The 22,701-nt window shown below is 44.4% G+C and overlaps 1 protein-coding gene across 1 annotated transcript in view; it reads right to left on the bottom strand.

The window, feature by feature from the left end:
- The window catches only part of ADAMTS16 (ADAM metallopeptidase with thrombospondin type 1 motif, 16), a 185,399-nt gene that overhangs the window by 16,861 nt on the left and 145,837 nt on the right, over positions 1 to 22,701 (bottom strand). Inside the window, exons 18-19 of the mRNA XM_011940955.1 lie at positions 725 to 926; positions 428 to 622 (exon numbers count right to left, since the gene is read on the bottom strand). Of these exons, the coding sequence (XP_011796345.1) occupies positions 428 to 622; positions 725 to 926 (397 nt within the window). The remainder of the gene's footprint in view (positions 1 to 427; positions 623 to 724; positions 927 to 22,701) is intronic.

The raw sequence follows: 22,701 nt of genomic DNA, 5'->3' as shown, positions 1-22,701 counted from the left end.
GGAGATGGGTACTGTTTCTTTCCAAGCAGCCCATGTTCTTCCTGCTCTCCAGGAGCCACGCATTTCCTGGAGTGTGGCTACACCTGCCCAGGAGTTACGTGATCCCCTATTCTCACGCTCACACCCCCTCAACCCTCTCGTCCTCTGCTCCACGCCGGACCAGTGATAAGGACATGGATGCCACTGTATGAGATGCCCCCAGGACATGGTTCAGAAGCCAAAGGAGATTAAGCAACCCCATGAAGTTGATGGAAGCCGAGAGGGTGGTCCGAAGCTGGCAGACCAGAAACTTGGCAGTGCAAGGAAGTCAAGAAGAGATAAAAAGGGAGAAGAGAGAGGAGCGGGAAGAGGAAAACCAGGAGAGAAGAGGCAGTCCTGGTGGGGAAATCTGGTCAGCCTTGCTCCCCCGAGACCAGGGTGCACCTACCTGGGACCAGGCGGACACCAGCCACTGCAGCTTCTTGGGCTTGTGGCAGCGCTGAAGTAGACAGGCTTCATGCATCCTGGGCTTGGGCTCTGAAGTGCAGACAGTGTCGGGCAGCAGCTGCGCTCTGGCCGAGGGGTTGGTGCTCTTACAGGCCACTGCCCGCTTCCTCCACCCCTTCCCACAGGTGTGTGAGCACTGCACAGAACAGTCAGGATCAGCACCCAGCAAGGACCACGCGCAACAGAGCAGATCATGCAGGGGCCCTGCCGCCACCCATGCCAACCTCGCCCAGGTTACCTCTGCCCAGGGCCCAGTGCTCCATGCCGGTGGGCAGCTCTGAGAGTTGCAGGCCTGCCTGCTGGAGGGAGCAGGCTGTGGGCACAGGCTGGCCGGGACTGGCTCCGAGTCATAGTGCACGCGCCGTGTGCACCGCACGGGGCGGCTCTGGGCACCCCCGCCGCATGTCCGACTGCAGGCACTCCAGTTCCCCACGGACCAGCTGGGCAGGGACAAAGAGACCTCGGTGAGGGATGGCTGCATCACTCTGACAGAAGCGGCCCCACACCTGATGTGGAGGTGGCGGCAAGATTTCCCAGCCACGGTCATGTGTGTGCAGTTATTTTCAGTTCCACCGTTTCCGAGTGAGCACTCCTACCAGAGTCTCCCTGCCCCTGCTGTTTCTCACCTTCCTGATCCTGATTCATGCTATGCCATTCTTTCCCTTCCTCTGGCTTTTGGGTTCCAGCGGACTTGGAAAGAACCCTATTCGGCAGAGTGTGTCTGTTCTCTTCTTTTTTTAAAAATGCAAAATTTCAAACATATAAAATATAAAACATCTATGGATTCCTGTCCGCTCAACTTTCACAATTTCAGTGTATGTCCCCAACCCCTACTGCATTTTGAAGGTGATTCCAGACATGAAAATATCTCAGTATGAATCTCTAAAAAATAAGGATTTTTTAAAAACATAACCATAATATCATCATAACATCTAGAGCATTAATGATTCTTTAACATCCCTGAAGAGTTAGTGTTCCAATTCCCAGCGGTGTCATCAATATCCTGATTCGATATGTTTGTTTGAGGAATCCAAATAAAGTCCAGATTGTGCAACAGATTCACATCTTCTCTTTCAGTCTTTAGGCTTTCCCTTAAATTTTGTTTATTTTTATGTTCGATGTATTTGTTAGAGAAAGAGGATCTTTCCCTTACTGAGTCTTCCACAGTGTGGAAGTTGATTTTTTGCTGATTACAGGATTCTTGGAATTACATCTCTGTGACGTTGGTTCTTGTGTTCTTCTGTCCTCTATTTTTAATTCTTTAGTACTTTGTTCTAGAGGCTTCTTCAGATTCTGGTTCAACTTTCTCGTATGATTATTTCGTAAGTGATCACGCATTCTTCCAGCAGGAGGCTCGTGATGTCATATTATCTTTCTTTCAATTTGTTAGCAGCTGTGGATGCTTGTAAATGTGTTTTTCTTTCCTGGTGATAAAAGCATACCCCATCAACATGCATGTTGTCAGGTGATGGGGTGCAGAGTGAAGTTGGAGCCAGGCTTTGTCCAGTGGCATCACCTTTGATCGAGACACTGTGCCTGAGTGTGTCTACCGAGCCTCAGTTGGTTTTGCACAAGCCCATCTGCAGGAGGACTTGGTGTGCACCTTGGAGATGTTGTCAAGAGGAAGGAGGAAACATGGCCCCATAACAGGGACTCACTGGGAAGGGGGGCTTGAGCTCCCTCCTGGAGTCACTTCTGAGGACGTGACAATTTCCATTCATGTTAATTTCCCTGTGTAACCCCCTGTGGGCCAGTCACAAGGGGATGGGATGGGAGCTGGCTTCCCACCACCTCCTTGCAGGGCATCAGTGCAGGGCACCAAGGGTCCCACCTAGAGGTTGCCTGCAAGGCTCTGCCTGCAGCTGTATCTGTGCTGAGGACCCAGGGCAGAGGCATCCTGTCTTCCACTCTGCAGCATTGCTGAGTAGAGTTAGGGCAACAGTGACTTGCTCCTGAATCTCAGGGTAAACCCAAGGACTTGTGAAGATGCCCAGGCTTCTCCTTTGACCCTCCATCCTGTGCTCCCACACTGAATCCCACAGTCACCCTCAGGTTTAGGTGTCAAAGCAGAAGCCCAGGGAGCTTGGCCAGGAACTCCGGAGGTGCCTCTGGCAGCAGCCACGGCACCTGGGAGAAGTATTCTCGAGGATGGCATTTGTGGACCCAAGTTACACAGAGAGAGACAGAAAGGAGAAGGGAAATCCACCACGATTCCTCCTACGAGCATCACTGTGATGATTTCCTCACTCCTGCGTCCGGTGCTGTCTGTGTGTAAACATATTTTTAACATGGTCAAGAGCAGGCAGTATGTGCAAGTTTTATTCAGCATTCAAAAAATTCATTGGCTAGGCTGGGTGTGGTGGCTCATGCCTATAATCCCAGCACGGTAATTTCAGGCTGAGGCAGGAGGAATAAGCCTAGGAGGAAAACTCTTAAGCCTAGAAGCTTGAGATCAGCCTGGGCAATATGGCAAAACCCTGTCTCCACATACAAAAATTACAAAAATTAGCTGGGTGAGGAGATACACAACTGAAGTCCCAGCTACTCGGGAGGATCACCTGAGCCCAGGAAGTCAAGGCAGTGGTGAGCTGTGATTGCACCACTGCGTTCTAGCCTGGGTGACAGAGTGGGACTCTGTCTCAAAAAATAGAATAAAATACAATAAATAAATAAAAATAAAAATTCATTGTCCAAAACAAGTGTTTTTCTTATACTTCAAAGCCTTTATAAACACATTTCAGTGTTTCTGCAATTCCACAATCTGGATCGAGGTATGCAGATATCTAAGTAAGAAAATACAGACAAAAAGGTTTGGACCTCAAGCTCCAGGAGATCCAGGAATATCCTGAAACTGCCCCAGTTCTATGCATGCCTGGCTGGATGTGATTTCTGAGCAAAATGATGAGGGCCTCTCCTCAAGTTCTCCAGGGAGTCTGTGACTCAAGTAATTTTAGAGCCAAGGTTTGGACTCTTCTGAAAGTCCCGAGGATGAATTAGGTGGCAGAACCTCGAAGGAGAGGGAAATTGATGGGAAACAGAAATGATTCCACCCGGAACACACCACGTGACTTACAGCCTTCAGATCGAGCACCATGATAGTTTTACATCCTTTGGTTTGTAGAAGCTTTGAATTATTTTGCACCAAGTGTTTTTACTGAAAAGATTCAACTGTAGTTTTAAGAAAATTATAAAAAGACTAAAACATAAATTGTGTCCACATAAAAAGTAAACATGTCAGGGTTGTAGGAGTTGCCCTGCATGGATTGCGGTAATGCTTCAATTTTTCAGTGTCAATGAGATTAGTGTTTTTTCTTTAATTCCATGTTAAGCCACCTAAATTACACGCCCTCATTATGAAAGATTGATTATGGGCTTCCTGGCTGTGATCATTCTGCAGGTAAAGCCTCTCGGTTACTCTGTGGCTGCTTCTGTGTGCTTTCCTATTGTTTTTAACTTTCCTTCCATTTCTTACATTTGCTCTCTCAATCATGCAGCTTTATAAATTACAATGGGTGTTCTACACTGTGTTGGCTGTTCAAGAGCTTTTCACACCGCCTCGTTAAGTCTTCTGTCTCCACCACCTTAAGACGTTCCAACTGGGTAGATCCATTCTCTGCCTTCTCTCTTAGCTGCACATCATTAAAACAATCCTCCTGAACAAAGCTCCTTCATACCATGTCTGGAAACACCGAGTGTCTGTTTTGTTTAAAAAACTGAGCTTTAGGAGAAGGTCTTCATTTCAGCTCACGAATGAGTCAAAATCCACGCAAGCTTCTGTGCTAATGTCTGAGGGTTCCATGAACGGTAACAAGCTGTGTTCAGTAGCTCACCAGTGGCCACAAGGGTTCTCGCTTTGTTTTGGTTTTCCTAAGTCTAACAACTGGAAGAATGCAAAGTGGCTGGCATTACCCAAATCAGTCAGTTTCCAAGGCAGGACTCTGGAGACGCAGTTCCCACTGACCCTCAGGACCTCCATTGCCCGAGGCTCCCTCCCAGGCTGCGCCTTTGTGGCTCTCAACAATGCCCAGAAAAGTGATGGGGTTTATAGCCTTAACGTAACAGCCTACCCAGGATTTCCTGGTACCATCTAATCAATATGCAATATCCCTAATGCCAAACAGTCTTTAGTCATTTCTCAACAAAATGACTCCCTCTTCCCCATTAAAAAACATTTAAATGACATTTTGGCTTTTACATGTAAGGCTTTCTTTGAAAATGCCAGTTTCCAAAAAGGGTTTAGTACAGTCCCTTGTCATGACGCACCACACCAGGAAATTATGTGTCCTAACGACAACTCAGACGCGGAGGCCAGCCCTGGGCTGGACCTGAGCTGCTGCCTAGGGCCAAGCCCCACCAGGGCAGCCGTGTTCTGCCTGTGGCTTTCACATCAGCACGTCTCCCCGAGCCTCACTTTCAGAATTTAGTTTCAGTGTCTTTTGTCTGCTGATTCTTTTCGAAATTTCACCATCCAGCACTCTGTGGTTCTGTTTTCAAGAATAACGCTAGGAATCCTACACAGGAATCTCTCCTAACACAATAAAGACAGAGAATAACAATGGGGCAGAACCCTTGTCACGGCATAAGCCTACAGGAGGCATTGATGAGTGTGAGGGCTCCAGCTGCCAGCTGGATTTAGTCCAGAGGGGTGGGTGCTGGATGCCGTGAGATGCAACGTTAGAACACAGCATTCATTACGCCGTGCCTTTTCAGCATCGGAGTTAGATGTGGGGACTCCTGACTTCCGCATGCTGGCGTGTGGGTCACAACTTCCCAGCAGGCTGTTCTACATGAAACCGTTCATGTCACTGACTATTCCCAGATACTCATGCACTGCAGATTCAATGGCCCAGGGGTCAAGACAGCTGCCAAAGTGGTCTGACAGGATCAATATTGCTTGGTTTTTGAAGATACAACAACCTTGTCTTCATATAAAATAGCAGCATCTTCACGTGTGTAATTTGAGATCTAATGTAAGTAAATTGAATGTTTTAAAGATAACAATGCACACTCAACAATAAACAGATGACAACCGGAAAAATCTGCCTCTTCCACAGGGAAAACATTAGTTACCAAATTAACTAAGAGTGCAGGCCAGCTGTAAGCTGAAAGCACAGAACCCAAGATCAGCAGAACTTGGGAGACACTGATGTCCTAAGCCTGTCTGACAGGGGGCCAAGGGCCTTTTTAGCTCGTCGTCCTCCTCGGCTGGCTTGGGGATTTGCTACGGGTCTAGGACAAAGGATGCTTCATCAGTATCACCTGGTGCCAGCTACACACCAAGCAAGTTCAAAGGTAGAAGTCCAGCTCTGAAATAAACAATGATCTCCGTGACCAAGTACATAAATGAGCACAGTAGGTAGAACGAGTTGTTAGACAGATTGCACGGTGCCCACACACGATGCCTTCTGGAGCAATGCACTCCAGTCTCCAAATCCTCCTAAAGTCCACCGGTCAGTACCTCAGAAATCACATCCTCCAAAAACCCAGCAGTCAGGACCTCAGAAATGACAGCAACATGCCAGCCCATCCCTCCCAGCCGCAGTTGGTTTTCACAGATGCTCCTGACACTGCCTGGCAGGGCAGTACCCTCAGACTGTCTCCTGGGAGGTGTCCATCTAGGAGTGAATGCCAGGGTCTGGTCTGATTTTTCACATGGGAACGGACAGCCCATTTCTGATGACTGGTTGGTAAGGATCAGGGCCCAGCACCCCAGGGCTCGCTGTGAGCATTTGGAAGCCTGCAACTTGACAGTCACTTCATTTTCTTCAGCCTCAAAAGTCAAACCACTTTGCCTGACTTGTGAAACCGAAGGAGAGATTTACAATGGGCCAGACAGACACTGAATTGTTTTCACCTCTAAACGCAGGATTTCTTTGCTGAAGCACACAAAGCCAGACCGAGAACATCAAAGCTCCCCACAAAGGCGGCGCTGTGGGCGTCAACTTCAGGGACTGTGAGGAGCCAAAGGTGTGTGAGGAGTTACTACTCCGAGGCCAGCATGCCATTTTTACCAGGTTTTCCTGTCTCACCATCCTGTCATCAGATCTTATCTTCAAAGGAATCAGTATGATCTACAGAGCTTTCAGTGACGGGGGAAAGACAGGAACATGGAATTATGAGACACACAGACCAAAGAAACTGACCTCGCTTTTCAAAACAGACAGCCTCGGTAACTCCCTCTTTCAACAGAAACCCCTCAGCTGATGGTTTCCTCTGCAGAACCCTGGGGGCTTTTGCGTTCCCTTTTAAAAGGGAAACCAGTCAACTGTAAATGGCAACAACGCTCTGGTTCTTGGGAGGCTGCCCCTCTGCCCACTTTCCAGGGAGGACTGGAAGAAAGAGCAAGGCACTCTACTTTTTTCATCAGAGTAAGAGGTCTTCTCTTCTGTCTGGTGTTGACTCCTGCATCCTCTCTGCTGCGCTCCACAGCCATATACGCCATTGCTTACAGACCTCTCTGTCTCGCGGGTAAAGGGCATCTGGAGCCAGTGGTCCCCATCTTTACCCTCTATGCGCCGGGAAGGGCTCCAGCATTTATCACATTTACCAGCCTTGTCTTCTGTATGTGGAGACTGAGCTCCCAGAAGCAAGGAGACGCACATTTCACTGCCAGTCCCCTGTTCAAAACAGCACTGCTGTCGCAATCAGAATCATTCCTGCTCTGCTCCAAAGAACAAGAGTATTTTGCCCTCTTCAGGTTTCTGTGCTGGAAGGGCACCTCTCCCTTGCTGCTTCTGTGCCCCTTCAACACCCACCCATTGAGCCAACGGTTTCTACTACAAATAACTTTGCTGTAGACTAAAAACTCCTGGGGTGGTAACACACCGGTAGGCAACCTGACGATCTAGACCTAATTCCATCTGAGGCTGAGTCCTGTCTGAGTAAGAGGTCACTCCCTCTTTACCAGGCTTAACATCCAAGTTCTCATGCCCAAAAACAGCACAGAGGTGCAGCTGCTGTGGGCTCTCAAACACCTGCACATTCCTGGTCTCGCTCCTGTTCTGTATGAACCAGAAATCAGATGGCCTTGGCTCTCTAGGGGTTAGGGGTCAGGAATCTGAAATTGTGCAAAGCCCCGGGGGCCTGGATGACTGGCAGCTTTGGAAACATGATTTTGGAAATGTAACATCCAGCTCTTCAGAAAATCCCCGAGACTGACCACAAAAGTTCTGAGCTATCCTCCCTTCCCCTTTGTGGCCTCAATTTCTTGTACTAAAGATGTACTAATTTTATTTTTCAACCATTATGAGGACTAACTAGGATGTGCCAATAAAAAAACTGGGGAGGGCGGGGGAGTCTGGTCAATTGATTCTTCCGAAGGAAAACAGGTGCTTTCATTCCCTGTCATTCGCATCTCAGCAAAGCCCATCTGAGCTCCTCTGTGGGGCAGGCTCTCTGGTTCTGCACAGCCCTCGTGATTTTGAAGAGCGTGTCTGCAGCGGGCTGCTGGCCCAGAGCGCGCGACTTAGCCTCTGTGAGTGCAAAGTCATGGAAGCTTGAGTTCCTTCTCAAAGAGGGACCTTCCCAGAACCAAAGGGGTTTCAGAGCTGGGATGGACCACGGCTGCTTCCTTATATACTGACTCTTCCAATATTGAAATACAGATACCTGAAAAGTAAAGGTAATGATCTCCAATATTAATGTTCTTTCAAGCCTCCTAAACAACTCAGCTTAAGAACTGTGGAGATATTCCTAGCCAAGGATGTCCTACCCTCAGGGCAAGATCTTAAACTTACATTGTATTTGGACATAGAAGGTTGTAATGGATGTACTGATAACTGTTCAGGGTACAAACGTTCTTCTGCTACCCTGACATGGAAGCACACAAGTGGTTTTCCAGTGGGTATATAACTTCCTGTGCGAGAACCCTCGGCTTTGTACTCTCTGGAGGGCAGAGCACTAGAGTATTCTCTGGATCTATTTCTGTGCTAGTGGCTCTCTACCCGTCTGCTCTGTTCATCTCTGGACACTAGATGTGCTGCCTGGATGGGCTCCTCCCTGCCCACTGGTTTACTTCCAGCCTCGTTAGAAACTCTTCTTTAGTCATTCTGAACTGACACATGAGACTCACTGCGCCTCTTCATCCCTTGGCAAAGCACGTTGGCGGCCGCCCACACCATGCTGAGTGCCAGTGGGTGAGGTGCCAGCCTTGCCCAGGGATGTCAGCATCCTTCTGCTGCCACTCCAGGGCTCACAGGGAATGGGCTGAGTCTGTCCTCCAATCTGTTTATGGCAGCTGAGCTTGTTATTGGAATTATGTAATATAATTAAATTTGGTGTAGCTCTATGAAACACGAGCATTAGAAAAGAAAAGCTGTTTCTGTGAAAACGAAGTTAAATCTTTGGAATGACTCAGCTGAGACCAGTCATTAAAGGGCATTGCTGTCAAATTAGGTGTGGCTGAGACAAAAGTAAAATATTGAGGAAACATAAAAATTTTAAAATGACTTCCCACTCAGATAAATGGGACAAGTTTCATCCTTCTTTAAAGAAACTCAAACTGGAAATTATATGCAATGAGCATGTTCTATGAAATAATCCACTTAGATCCTTCCACAGGCAGACCCTACTCAAAAAACAGTTCGGATCATAATTAAAAGAATTAGCAAATGAATGCACATTTATGTCTTTTAAGTGAACATAAATGTTTCAGGTATGTGTGTGCGTTTTTTAAAAATAATTTTTCCCTCTATCTACTTTTTTTCATCAGAGTGAGACGTCTTCTCTTCTGTCTGGTGTCGACACCCGCATCCTCTCTGCTGTGCTCCCCAGCCATATAAACCATTGCTTACAGACATCTCGGTCTGGCGGGTAATGGGCATTCAGAGCCAGTGGTCCTCATCTTTGCTCCCTCTTCCTTTCCTGTCACCTGCCCTTCCTGTCATTCCAGAAGTGGGATGCCCCTGGCTTCATCCTCCAGCCTTTTTCTGACCCCATCAAATCACACAGACTCTGCTTCCCGATTTTCCAGCAAAGCTACTCCCTCCTGTGTATCTGATATTCATGTTGGCTGTGTCCAGGTCTGTGATGGTTAATTTGATATGTCAACTTGTCTAGACTGCAGTAGACAGATATTTAGCTGAGCATTATTCTAGACATTTCTGTGAAAGCATGGTTAGGTGAGATAAACATTCAAATCTGTAGGCTTTGAGTCAAGTTGATGACTCCCATAATGGGGGTGGACCTCATCCAATCTTTTGAAGGCCTGAATAGAGGGAGGTCTCCCCAGAAGGAGGGAATTCTGGGCTTCAGACTTGAACTGCAAACCTGCAACTCCTTCCTGGGTTTCTGGTCCACTGATCTGTCCTGCAGATTTTGGACTTGCTAGTTCCCACAATCACATAAGCCAATTCCTTCGTTTGTCTCTTGTCAGCTAAAGAAAAGGCAGGCTTTTAAAGAATTAAAGTTAGTTTTATTTAGAAATCTTATAGAGGATTGCAACCAGGAGAGCCTTTACCTCACACAGGCACATCCACATCCAATTGGTTCTGGTTCTTTGCAGAACTCCAGTGTGAGATCCCTGTCATTTTTCACAGGCATTGCTCCTTAACTGTCCCCTAGCTTCTGAGTCTGAGTTGGTAAAAGCCAGTCTCCACTCTGCTGCCAAGAAGAAGTGTTTTCAGTGTGAACATGAACACACAGCACTACTATAACATTTGAAATTCTCCAAGGCTCCCCATTTCCCAGGACACAGGGCTCATGCACATAGACCTGCGGCCTCCACCCCCCACCTCTCTGAATGTCCACAAGCCCCCGTGGGTCAGTGGTTCTGGGAGTTCAAAGCTCCCAGGAAAGGGCCCCTCAGCTGTTAGAGTAAAGATGGGCTGTGTTGGCAAAGATACCACAGGATGGCAAGTCTCCAGTGTTGCTTCCTTTATGTCCAGACCTAAGGGTTCATTTGGTCACTCCAAGTACCTAACTAACATGTCCACTGGTTGCTTTTTTACCAAATGTTCAATTTGGCAGTCTTGCCCTGTATATGGCCCCTGCCTCAGCAATATAGTAAACTCTTAACCTGTTAAAAGAAAGGAACGCAAGCTCACTGCAAGCACACTGGAAAGGCATGGACAAGGATAGAAACATAGCTGCTCATGATCTCAGGACAGAGAAACCCCCTCTCACAGCGTCCAGGCTCCAGGACAGACCTGACCGCCTCTGCTCCTGAAACCTGGCCTGGGGTGCTCTCTGGCCAGCTCTTTTCTGACAGTGCTGAAGAGAGACATGGTGATGAAGGGATAGCAAGAATGAAATCACATATTTTAAGGGAACGAAAGAGACTGGTTTGCAGATCAAGAGGAAACAGCATGAAGGAGCTCTGAGGGTTTCGTCCTGGGCAGGAGGCTGCTTTGCCCACTGAATATTTTCTTCTCACACAAAGGACTTGCGTGAGGGAACCGAGAAAGGAAGCTGGGAACACACAGCCACACGAGGCAATGACTCCTAACTGTCCTCAGGTTCAGTGCCACACCTATCGAGCTAAGAATATGTCAGCACCATCACCAGAAAACCAATGTTAGGAATCACATCTCATAAATTAAAAAAGAGCTAGAAAACCGTGACACCATCAGAGCCTTTTCCTGCCACGTGCACACAGGCCAGGAAACGGCCTGTCAAGGTGCCCTCCATCTCTATGTCCTCCACTGGGTCCCCTAGACTCACAGGGTCCTTGTGGCTTCCATTCCTGTGAGACGCACTGCCTGTGCCTTTCCCTCCATCCACGGCATTTGCTGTGTTGAAGGGAATGAGGGAAAGTCTGTTATCCCTGTCACAGACGCCATGTGGGGCCCATGGGCCAGGCACCACAAGCCCGTGCACCCAGCCAGACCCAATCGAGGGCCTCCCTGGACATTAAGAATGGCTATGAAGAGGGATGACAAACAAACGTGTCCCAAGAAGGGGTGGATGTTAAGACAGGCTGTGCAGGAAGTCAACAGTGAAAGTTATGGTGACAGCAGGGCAAGGAGGTCTTCAGCGTGGCAGGAATGAGGGCTGCTAGGACAGGGTCCGTGAAGACACTGGAGGAGCCAGTAGCAGGTCCTGGAGGGTCATGGAGGCCACATGACAGCATTTGGGTACCAAGCAAATGAAAATGGAAAGCCGTGGAAGGCCGGACTTGGAGAAATGTCTATACTGGGTTTGTATTTTATTTTATATTTATTTTTAAAATTATTATTATTATAATTTTTTGAGCTGGAGTCCCGCTCTGTCACACAGGCTGGAGTGCAGTGGCACAATCTCAGCTCACTGCAACCTCTGCCTCCCAGGGTTGAAGCCATTCTCCTGCCTCAGCCTCCCAAGTAGCTGGGATTACAGACTCGCACCACACCCAGCTAATTTTTTGTATTTTTAGTAAAGACGGGATTTCTTCATGTTGGCCAGGCTGGTCTCACACTCCTGACCTCAGGTGATCTACCCCATTCAGTCTCTTAAAGTGCTGAGATTACAGGCGTGAGCCACTGTGCCTGGCCCAGGTTTGTATTTTAGAAGGATCACTGTGACTGCAGAATGAATAAGACACTAGAGGAATCTAGACTGTAGGTAGAAATTTCTACTCAAACCTCCTGAGGCTGCAAGGGTGAGAGGCTGGTGGCTTGACTATGACTAGAGCCTCCTTTCCATTAGAGGGGTCCATTCTGTCTGCCCACAAAACTTACGCTTTATAATCTGACATTTCATCAATGCCTCTGTGAAACTCACAGGACTGAGCACATGTAAAAATACTAAACATTTGTTGACCAGTTGACAATGAACATCACCCTCCTCAATTCACAGACACAGAGCTATGTTATTTCTTAAATATAGTAATATATATAGGTAATAGATTAATATAGAAGTTTCCTTTTGGGCTCACCATAATGTACCTGTGTTTCAGCAGATTTGCTTTTGCCTGTGGATATAGAAATCCATAAAGTTATAACCAGGCACCAACAGGACAACACAAATCAAAGTTCTTTGTGAAGTCTTGCCCTGGTCCATGACCCTGGCTGGCTGACCGCCCGAGGACAGCCTTCCTGTGTCTGAGGCCTTGTGGTGCAGGGTTAGGGAAGCGGGGGCTCTGCAGTCAGGCTGCCTGGGTTCCAATCTCAGCTCCAACCTTGCCAGCTGGACAGCCTTCAGGAAATCATTGGACATCAATGTCTCCATTCTCTCCTCTGCAAAGGGGAGATGGTCACAGTAGCTTTTCTATGCCGTGCTGGGCAGGCTGGGAGGACTAGCAGGGAGGAAGTGCTCAGGAAGGGCTGGCCGTGGTTACCATGATTTCATTCCTTTGTCTCTTCCTCATCCTGTCCCCTGCCTCTTCTCCTCAACCCTCACCTGGGAAAGGGAGCTCATTCACATGTGGTCCACAGGATTCCAGACATTCAGTCCCTCAGCCTGTGTGCAAGAGGGGAAGCCACGTTTCCCTATAGCAGTATTATTTTATACTTATTATATACATCCCTTCTGAAAATCAACAAAGAACCACTAAAAACCTGACTGGTAAATATGAATTAAAAAAAAAATCACAGAGACACAGACATTAATTTTGTTATATTGCCTCTTAGTGATTTTCTGGCATGGGTAAAAATGATGTAATTATGTGGCCATTACATGGACACTATGTGATTTTGGAATATTGACTCTTATGAGAACTATTGAGAAATTTTGGAATTTCTAAAATGAGAAGGACGGGGAGGTTGAAAGAATGCAGAAAACAACGCTCCCAAGCAGCTGTAACTGGATGGATTTATTTACACCTAACGAAAAGAAAGTGAACGCCATCTCAATGATGCTGGAAGAGCCCGCACAGGTGTTCTCCACCTTGCCTGGGGAGAGAATGAAACCAAATGATCACAGCGGGAAGAACAGGCCTTTCATGTCCTATGCCATGAAGGTTTACAAGGGGAAAGAAAAGACTACCAGTGCCTCTTACATATCCCTCCTTTCAAACAGAAAAATGATATTAAATACTTGATTAACTCCCAAGAGAAGCTGCTGAAGCCCACTGCAGCATGGAAACAAGAATTTTAGGGCCTCCATTTTGTGCAACACCTTTTTTTTTTTGAGATGGAGTTTCGCTCTCATTGCCTAGACTGGAGTACAATGGCTTGGTCTTAGCTCACTGCAGCTTCTGTCAAGTTCTCATCTCAGCCTCCTGAGTAGCTGGGATTACTGGTATGCACCACCACGTCCAGCTAATTTTTGTATTTTTAGTAGAGACAGGGTTTCACCATGTTGGTCAGGCTGGTCTCAAACTCCTGACCTCAGTGATCCACCCGCCTCGGCCTCCAAAAGTGCTGGGATAATAGGTGTGAGCCACCGCGACCTGCCTGGGCAACACCGATATTAACATTCCCAGGGAGAAGTGGCCCTTCTTCCACAAAGTTCATGGACTGTGATCATGAGACCACTGACTTTGTTTAGATATTTTAACAGCCGGCTAGGAAATGTCTTCCTCATACAGTTTAGGTGAAAGCCAGCTGCAAGAATACAAGCTTGTGTGTTACACAGATTTGATGATTTCAGATCTGACTTGCTTCTTTACCTAGGGAAATTTTCCTATCCTGAAGACAAGCCAGTTTCTTGAGAAAGGAAATATGTTTCCTAAATCGCTGAGAAGATAAATTTACTAAACAATACATCATCTAAGTCAACAAAAGATACTCGCACGCTAACAATGAGATGACCGCAGACTGCAACTAGCTTTAGGTTTTCTGAACTACTTGGAAATCCGTGGCTGCAATGCCATTAACACTGTTATTTGCCTGGATTGAAAGGTGATGTAGAGACAGCACTTTTGATTAAGACACGCATTTTGCTGGAGGATGCTTTCATCTAACCCAAAAGTTGGCAAATATCTTACTAAAGGACCAGATAGTAAATATTTCAGGCTGGTGGCGATCTCTGCTGTGAGGACTCACCCCTGCTGCATCAGTGAGAAAACCACTGGAGACCCCGTGTAAATGAACAGGCCTGACTGTTCTCAGGAAACGTGACTTACACAATCAGGTATGTCAGGCTGCACTTAATGCACAGGTCATAGGTTGCCACCTGCTGATTTAAGCTATTCTACTTATAAATAATAGAATTGGACATATCTGCGAAAACCAGGAAACAACTAGTGTTTTTAAGCACCCAAGACACCTTACAAGATAGACCTGTTGGAGTTTGATACCTATTCGCCTAGCCATCATGGATTACTAGGAGATTAGGACAAATGACCCTATTGTTGGGAATGTTAACAATGAAACTACAGCAATAACAACGAACAACAACAAGCCCCACATATTAAAGCCTGAAGTTCTAAAAAACATTTGCAAATCTTAAAGGGATGAAATGAAGCTTATGCAGACGGCTTCAAACATTGCAGCAAGTAAGAAAGCAAACTAGCTGCACCTTACATGTAGTATATGAATTTGGTTATTAATAGCTACACAGTATCAGTGCCCCTGCAGGGCAAACCAAACGCTAGGCAGGGCACTAAGCTTTTTTTTCTATTATCTATTGACTGGTTTAATTTTCCCCGCAAACCAATGATGTGGACCGATGCTATTATTTTCTAAAAGTGAAGTGCAGAAAGGTGACATAAGTGGTGTGGGATGGGATTAAACCCAGGAAGCCCAGGGCCTGGACTCTCATGACTAGTTCTGGTTCCTTTTAAAGCGCACACACACATCAAGTAACCTATTCACATACGTTAGCCCACTGAACAACCTTACAGGGCAATGGCGTTAGAATTTCATTTCACAAACAAGGAAGCTCAGGCTGGAGACACTGAGGGCCCTGTCTGCAGCTACAGAGGTTGATGGTGGTCAGCATTATACAGCTGGAGCGGCAGGAGCAGGAAGGAAGCCCAGTGAGCCTGGGTTTTTATCCACTGTGCTGCATTGCTCCCAGATAAATACAACTCCTACAAGCCTGGCTAGTCAGCTGGAGAAAAATCTGATGTGAGTTTGTAATTTAACATTGCTTAGCTCTAAAATGACCTGGGATAAATGTATATATTTAGTAATTTTGTGGGCTTGAATATTTTAACTGGACAATGGCAATTTATGTGATGCCTATCTATTTTATACCCAGGTAACTATAGAATTCATTACTCCTGGTAAAAGTTGTGCATTTCTACTTTCTGGCTGATTATCTACTCAGAGCGGCTTTCCAAAAAGTCCTGAATGATTCAGTGTTGAATCAGTGTCAAGTGATTCAGGGCCTTGATCGTTCCAAACACGTTTCCCTTAGTCATTATGCACATACAGATTGTCTATAACATCTGAAATATCTTTTCCTGCCTCTCACCGGAGCTATTTCGTGGTATTCTAGAGAAAGCCTACATATCTAATACGAATTTAAACATTTCATGAGTAACGTAGATTCATTTTTCTTTCTTTTGAAATGAATGACCTTCCCGCAGGAGATGGTTTAATTAATTTCTCAAGGTGTGAAATGCAATTTAAATCATGGAGGATTCACTAGCCACTGTATGGGCTTCTGTTCTTTGGCTTTTCATTTCTTGGGAACACTGTCAGCTTCCCATTCTATTACAGACATGAACCCTCCCCGCTGTAACTCCTTCCTTACGACAAGGATTTTAAAATGATGGCCTCCCTCCTCCTCTAGTTTCGGGCTTTTCTGGCATTTTCGCGTTAGGGTTTCTTAGATTAATACTTAGAAATGATCTTCTCCAGGCTCTTGAGCCGTTTTCTGAGAATTTTTTCCAGGTATCCTCCTGCAGCGAACCCAGATGCTTTGAGGCTGGCCTGCAGCCGCCCGGTTCCCAAGGCTCCTGAGCTCCACCAGTGCCGGGGCTGTGAGGGTCTGGGCTGAGCAGGACTGGCCAGTTAGGACCATCCACAAAGGTTTTATGTAAAGTCTTCAGTGACAGGGTCACCAGGAATCACCATAAATCTAATGGGTTTTAAGAAAGAAACCAAAGAAGTGGATCGAATCCATATTTCACACAGATCAAATCCACAAGCAAGCTGACACCGTCCGTGAAATCAACATCAATATCCTGCCTGGAGTCTCAGGGACATTCTTTGCTGTCAGGCAGTAAGAATATCTTGGTGACATCATTGGATCCACGAGCTCTCTACATTGCTTTCTAAGTGGTTAGCTTGCTCATGCTAAACAAAACTGGGAATCGAATTTCCTTGTTTTTAAAGAAATTGGTGAAAGCAGTCAATTCCATTCAGCAACTGAATGATAAAGTATACCTCATATACCCTATACCTCTGTAGATGGGTCTAGGCAAAGAATTGAAAAGTGAAGAGTTGAAATGACAGCAGACTCAGGAATACTGACTGTCATTTCCACATAGGATTTGATTTTTTTTTTTTTTTGAGACGGAGTCTCGCTCTGTCACCCAGGCTGGAGTGCAGTGGCCGGATCTCAGCTCACTGCAAGCTCCGCCCCCCGGGTTTACACCATTCTCCTGCCTCAGCCTCCCAAGTAGCTGGGACTACAGGCGCCCGCCACCTCGCCCGGCTAGTTAGTAGAGACGGGGTTTCACCGTATTAGCCAGGATGGTCTCGATCTCCTGACCTCGTGATCCGCCCGTCTCGGCCTCCCAAAGTGCTGGGATTACAGGCTTGAGCCACCGCGCCCGGCCAGGATTTGATTTTTTACAATGATTTGGAAACATCTGTAAGTTTTATCTTTTAAGCTTTCAAATAGCTACCATGATGAGACTCAGGTATGAGGGCATCAGATGCTGCAGACAGTTTTTCTGGCCAATAGATGCTGTTAGGCCAGGGGTCTGCCTAGAGTATATGGCTAACATTTGACATCACAGTCATCTTTCTTGATAAGTCTGGGACAATTCCATTCTTTGCAGGAAGGACTTCACACAGTGGCACTTTGAGGAGATGAATCAGCTCCAGGAAATGAACATATTGAGTAGGTAGAACAATATTTATGTAACCTCCTGGCTCCCGTCCCTTGAAACTACCTTTCAGATGCCTTCATTCTTCTTCAAGACACCTTCAGATCAGTTATTTCTGATTTTCTTACTAAGTCTTAGGTACTCATTGGTTGAATCTTTTTCCCATCAAGTGGGTTCTATATATTAGCAGACACTAAAGGGTTATAAAAACGACTTAAAATATTTAAATAATATTGTTAGCTATTTAGGTTAGTCAGCTAAATAATTAGTTCAAGAACAGTTACTGTTTCATTCTTTGGAATCAGCTTCCCAATGTAAAGCTTTAGCCATTACGTCACAAAACTTATCAAATGAATCATGTTGAAAATGTCATATTTATCTATTGCTCTTAAAAACATTGGTCCAGAAAACTAAGGGAATATGAGGAGGAATATACTGTACTGGTATCCCATTAATGAAATTAGCTGTATTATAGTTGGCATAATTTATTGGTCTATGCTGCAAAAGAGCCTAATGATTCTGTGGTATTTATGTATATAAATATAGATATCAGAAAATACTCTATTTTAGATTTCAATGGTTTCACATATGCTCAGTATTCTTACAATGAGTTGGGGGCAGAGAAAGGCTGTATTTAAAGACCTCCTTCTCTAGTTCATCTGGTTTAAATGGGAAAGCAGCCAACCCTTGTAGCATTTATAATAATTCATTCTGAAGAGTCATATGTAGAATAAAGAAGCAGTGTCTGGGTAGTTTAGGCAGTGTTGTGATGTCTTCCTTGAAAAGCCCCTATGATGCAAAGTCTACATACACACAAGTTGCAAGAGAGAACTGCATTAGAATTCACAAACTCAGGAAAGAAGTGGGGAAATTAAATTCTTTGAAGTAAAGAAAAGGTTCTCCTGAAGAAGAAGTGAAGGCATCTGAAATGCTGACATTAGTGGAGAGTTGAATGCAGATGTCTAATGTACGGTTAGTTGTGTATTACAAGCTAAAAGGCATTAAGTGGCCTTGAATAGACAGTTAAAAATCTCATTGTCTTAAAGAAATCAACATCTATTGCAAGTCTCTGAACCATCTACAGTCAGATGATCCCTGCTGAGTAATCCAATGCCCAAATCCCTCTGGTTTATCGAGTTTCTATAATGCTAATAGCTAATGTTTAATGAGGTGCTTCATCTGCATGAAATTTTTACTTCTCACAACAAATCTGTGTGGTAGGTTTAATTATTGTGCACGGGTCAGAGATTAATAAACAGGTGCAGAAATACTAACGAATGTGCCCAAGGCGATGCAGGAGCACGCCGTGGAGCCAGGATCCCAGCACAGACAGGCAGACGGGGCTGCACCCGAGTTTGGAATGTCGTGAGACCCATCCCTTAGAGGCAGACCGAAGGCACACCCCAGATGTGGGCACACTGGCCACTGGGAGAGTGTGGCCACTGCCAGTGCTGGGGAAACCTTTCACAAGCATCCTTCACTGCAGGTGGAAAGGCAGCAGCATGGTTTTCAGGCAGAAATAACGCTCCTGTTGGTCAACACACCAGATTCTAAGTTAATGTCTTTGGTAACTATAAGGCCATACAATAATTTGACAGGTATGGACCACTCTTTGATAGATTTATTAAAAAAAAAACCACATCTCTCTGAAACTTATTTTTTATTTTAAACATCATGGTGGTCATTTTGGGAGAGATGGTGCAAGTGAGGTAGTACAGATTCCTTTTCCCCAAATCAAATAAAGGCTGACAAACTGTGAACATCTCCAAAGAACCAAAACAAAACACTATTCTTGTTACAAGCCACTGATACTGGTTCCATAAAGCACTCAGAATAAGTGTGCCAGAGGAACAACGCCTGCAGCAGGGAGATCAGCTCCATTTTTGGTCTATAAATACCTTGTAAGGAAATGCCCTGGTCAGAATGAGTTGGGAAAAAAGAAACCTCACATGGAACCTACAGAAAAATTACAAACCCCTCCCTACAAAAACACATATATGAAAAGGGTATATGGCGTTAAAATTTTAAAAATATTCTGGAAGAAGATTGACTTCAGCAAACCAATTTCACAAAATGTGATTACACTGTCAGGTAACATAAGAGAGTGAGAATTCAATGATGACACCATGTGGAGAAAAGAAGACAGAATTCTATCAACAGGAGCTGGCATGGAGCAACAGAGAAGCGGCAAGCAGCCAGGAAATCCAGGAGCAATCACCGTTCTGAACAACACTCCTGAGATGCTCACTCGCTGAGCAGGGAGACCTACACCATCAAACTTAAGAATCAGAAAGCTACAGCACAGAAGGACTGGCAAGGCCACTGGATCCACTTAAACAGACAATTCAACCTGAACAACTGTGGTCAAGACTGTAAAACAGAATTTACATACATTACTATTGAAAGGTTAGAGGTACACAATATAAAATTGATATTAAAGCTAAACTGAAATAAGGAAACTGCAAGCAATTATAACAAAGGTTGGAGCTTGAACTGAAATGAGAGGACTAGAAAATGAAAGAGGTGGAAATGTGCCAATAGCTTTATTTTGCCTGGGAAGGTCTTTATGGCTTTAGTTTAATTTGTAACATTAATAAATCAAGAAAGAGTGGCATAAGCCAGCAACTATAGTAGTATTAGAAATATACGGTATGTTTTCTAAATAACGAAAGGGTACAAAAAAGAAGACAGTCATATAACAAAAGCTATAAAAGAAAAGTAAATGTTAAAAAACATGAAATAATTCAAATAAGAAGTAAACTTAGATGAAACAATATAAGACATCTTTTGAAAGGTAACACACAAATAATATAGACCAATCTTATGAAATGTATAAAAAATTATAAAGAAAATACTATTAAAGCCACCAGACCATTAAAGAATACATAAAGATCAACTGGGGCTCATTACAGGAATGTAAGGGTGGTTTAATTACTCACACACCCCAAGCTTCATTCACTTAAGGCTATATAATGAGATGCACTTTTCTTCACAAATGTAAAGTCCTGACTGCTTACTTCTTTTGAGCAATGGAAATGTGAATGGGTTCAAGTGTTCTTCACCGATGGAGCTAACACAGTATCATGAACACAAAGACACAGAACATCAGTCAACACTCAGCATCCTCTGTGACTCTCTGACTCTGGGGTCTCGTGAGTTTACACCTTTTGACTATTAAGCCCAGGATCCTGTGTGACTGGACAAAGCCAATCTTCTTGATAAAAGAAATAGTCACCAAGGATTGGTAGCCACAGAGCTTGAGGTCACAGTGTCCTGTGGGCTTTCTGGGGGTGAAGTGGGGGTAGGGGCAATGGGTCTCTTCCTTGTGTCGTGTACAGATTGTCACAAACTTTAAAAAACACATTTGTTAACTTCTTTTCTTACAATTTCTCCAAGGCCACTATCGAATAGTTATGTAGGAGAGAAGCCATGAGCAAAAATTTAGTCATGCTGAGAAAATGGAAATAAGTGAATGTTTCTATAATCAGAGAAAAAATTACAACGTAATAGGTGATACATATCAAATAAGAGCCAGCACTTAATTGTGAAAATGCAGAAACATTCCAACTGAGATCAGGGACAGGAAAAAATACATTGTAGTATTGTTCTAGAAATATATGCCATTGCCTTTAAACTAAGGGCAGGGGTGAGCAAGAGATATACACATTAGAGAAGGAAGCCAAAATTATCAGTATGGACTTATGATATTAAAATATAAGATTATTGTTTGAAAAAATGTAAAAATATAAAATTTTAGGATCTGGTTACACAATGAATGTTTTACTCTATAAAAATAACACTAAATAAAATATAAAATTTTATTCCTGATATTAATAAAAATTATTCAACATTAATAAAAAATGAAACACTCAAATTCCCATACATAAATAAATCTATAAACTGTTCTTGAGAAAGTCTGTAACTAAAGTAAAAAATTTTAAAAACAGTTTCTGATAGGTAGCTTCCAAGTTTTTGAGTTTTCAACTTTGCCTAAATTTATCTAATAATACAATGTAATCCCAACCAAAATTTCAGAAAGATTTTTTTTTTATTTTTAAACTTGACAACAAGACTATAAAGTCCTTCTGGGAAAAACGATCAGGAAGAGCCCTAAACCTTCTAATAAAGACAGGTCTTGACAGGTGGACTTTTCCTATTGGGGAGTAAGCTGTGGGAACCACTGCAGGGATGAAGCAGTGGGAGGAGAAGCCAGTGCCACAGGGAAGGGCGGGGAAGGACAGCCAGGCTTTGTGAGCCACAAGTGGATTTAAGTGAGGAGAGAGCTGGCCTTCCAACTCAATGCAGAGAAATAAATTTTTCAATAAATAGTGTTGGAACAGATTGGTAGGCATTGGAAGAATAACCAGGAACCTTACACTTCATTCCTTATATCAAAATAAATCTCATTTTGATCAAAATCAAATTTAAAGTAATCAAAATGTTTGAAGAGAATATGAGTAAATATTTCATAATATTAGAGTATTAAAAACTTTCTAAATGTATCATGTAAACAAGAATCTATTAAGGGAAACTCCATTACGGCACACAAATATAATGTGTAACAGCAACAAATCAATGTGTCTGACAAGATGCAACAATGAACTGTCATGATCGCTACCCAGAGCATGAAGGTTATGCACTGAGGGCCAAACAGTTTATCTCCCAAATCAGGCCACTCACGAGGGTGGGAGGCTGCTAACAACAAAGGTGCAAAGGTGAGCATACACCGCAACTGTTCTGAGCAAATTAATGCATTATCACACTCATCGTCATGATGCAATAACTTGTCACATTATTACACTTATCATAAGGGCCTTCGTTTTCTATATTTTGTATACACACACTCACACATTATTCACTTTTATCACACACACGTCTGTATTTACACATTTTCCTAATACACACACACACACACACACATTTAATAAGGTAAAAATAAGAGTCTGTGAAATACACTTTCATACAGATTCATTTACATTCAATGCCTATAAACCACCCACTAGGGTGGTGGGTTAAGCATGTCCCTGGTATTTTTCTCACTCTACAATCCCCAATGGCCAACTCCCCAGTCTCCCCATTTACACATGTTTTATTATTTTTTATTTTTATTTTTTATTATACTTTAAGTTCTAGGATACATGTGCACAATGTGCAGGTTTGTTACATACGTATACATGTCTCATGTTGGTGTGCTGCACCCATTAACTCATCATTTACATTAGGTATATCTCCTAATGCTATCCCTCCCCCCTCCTCCCTCCCCACAATAGGCCCCGGTGTGTGATGTTCCCCTTCCTGTGTCCAAGTGATCTCATTGCTCAATTCCCACCTATGAGTGAGAACATGCAGTGTTT

This window comes from Colobus angolensis, unplaced genomic scaffold (assembly GCF_000951035.1).
Source record: "Colobus angolensis palliatus isolate OR3802 unplaced genomic scaffold, Cang.pa_1.0 Scaffold196, whole genome shotgun sequence".
Lineage (NCBI taxonomy): Eukaryota > Metazoa > Chordata > Mammalia > Primates > Cercopithecidae > Colobus > Colobus angolensis.
The sequence above is the reverse complement of the archived record's forward strand: the minus strand, read 5'-3'. Positions and strand labels throughout refer to the sequence as shown.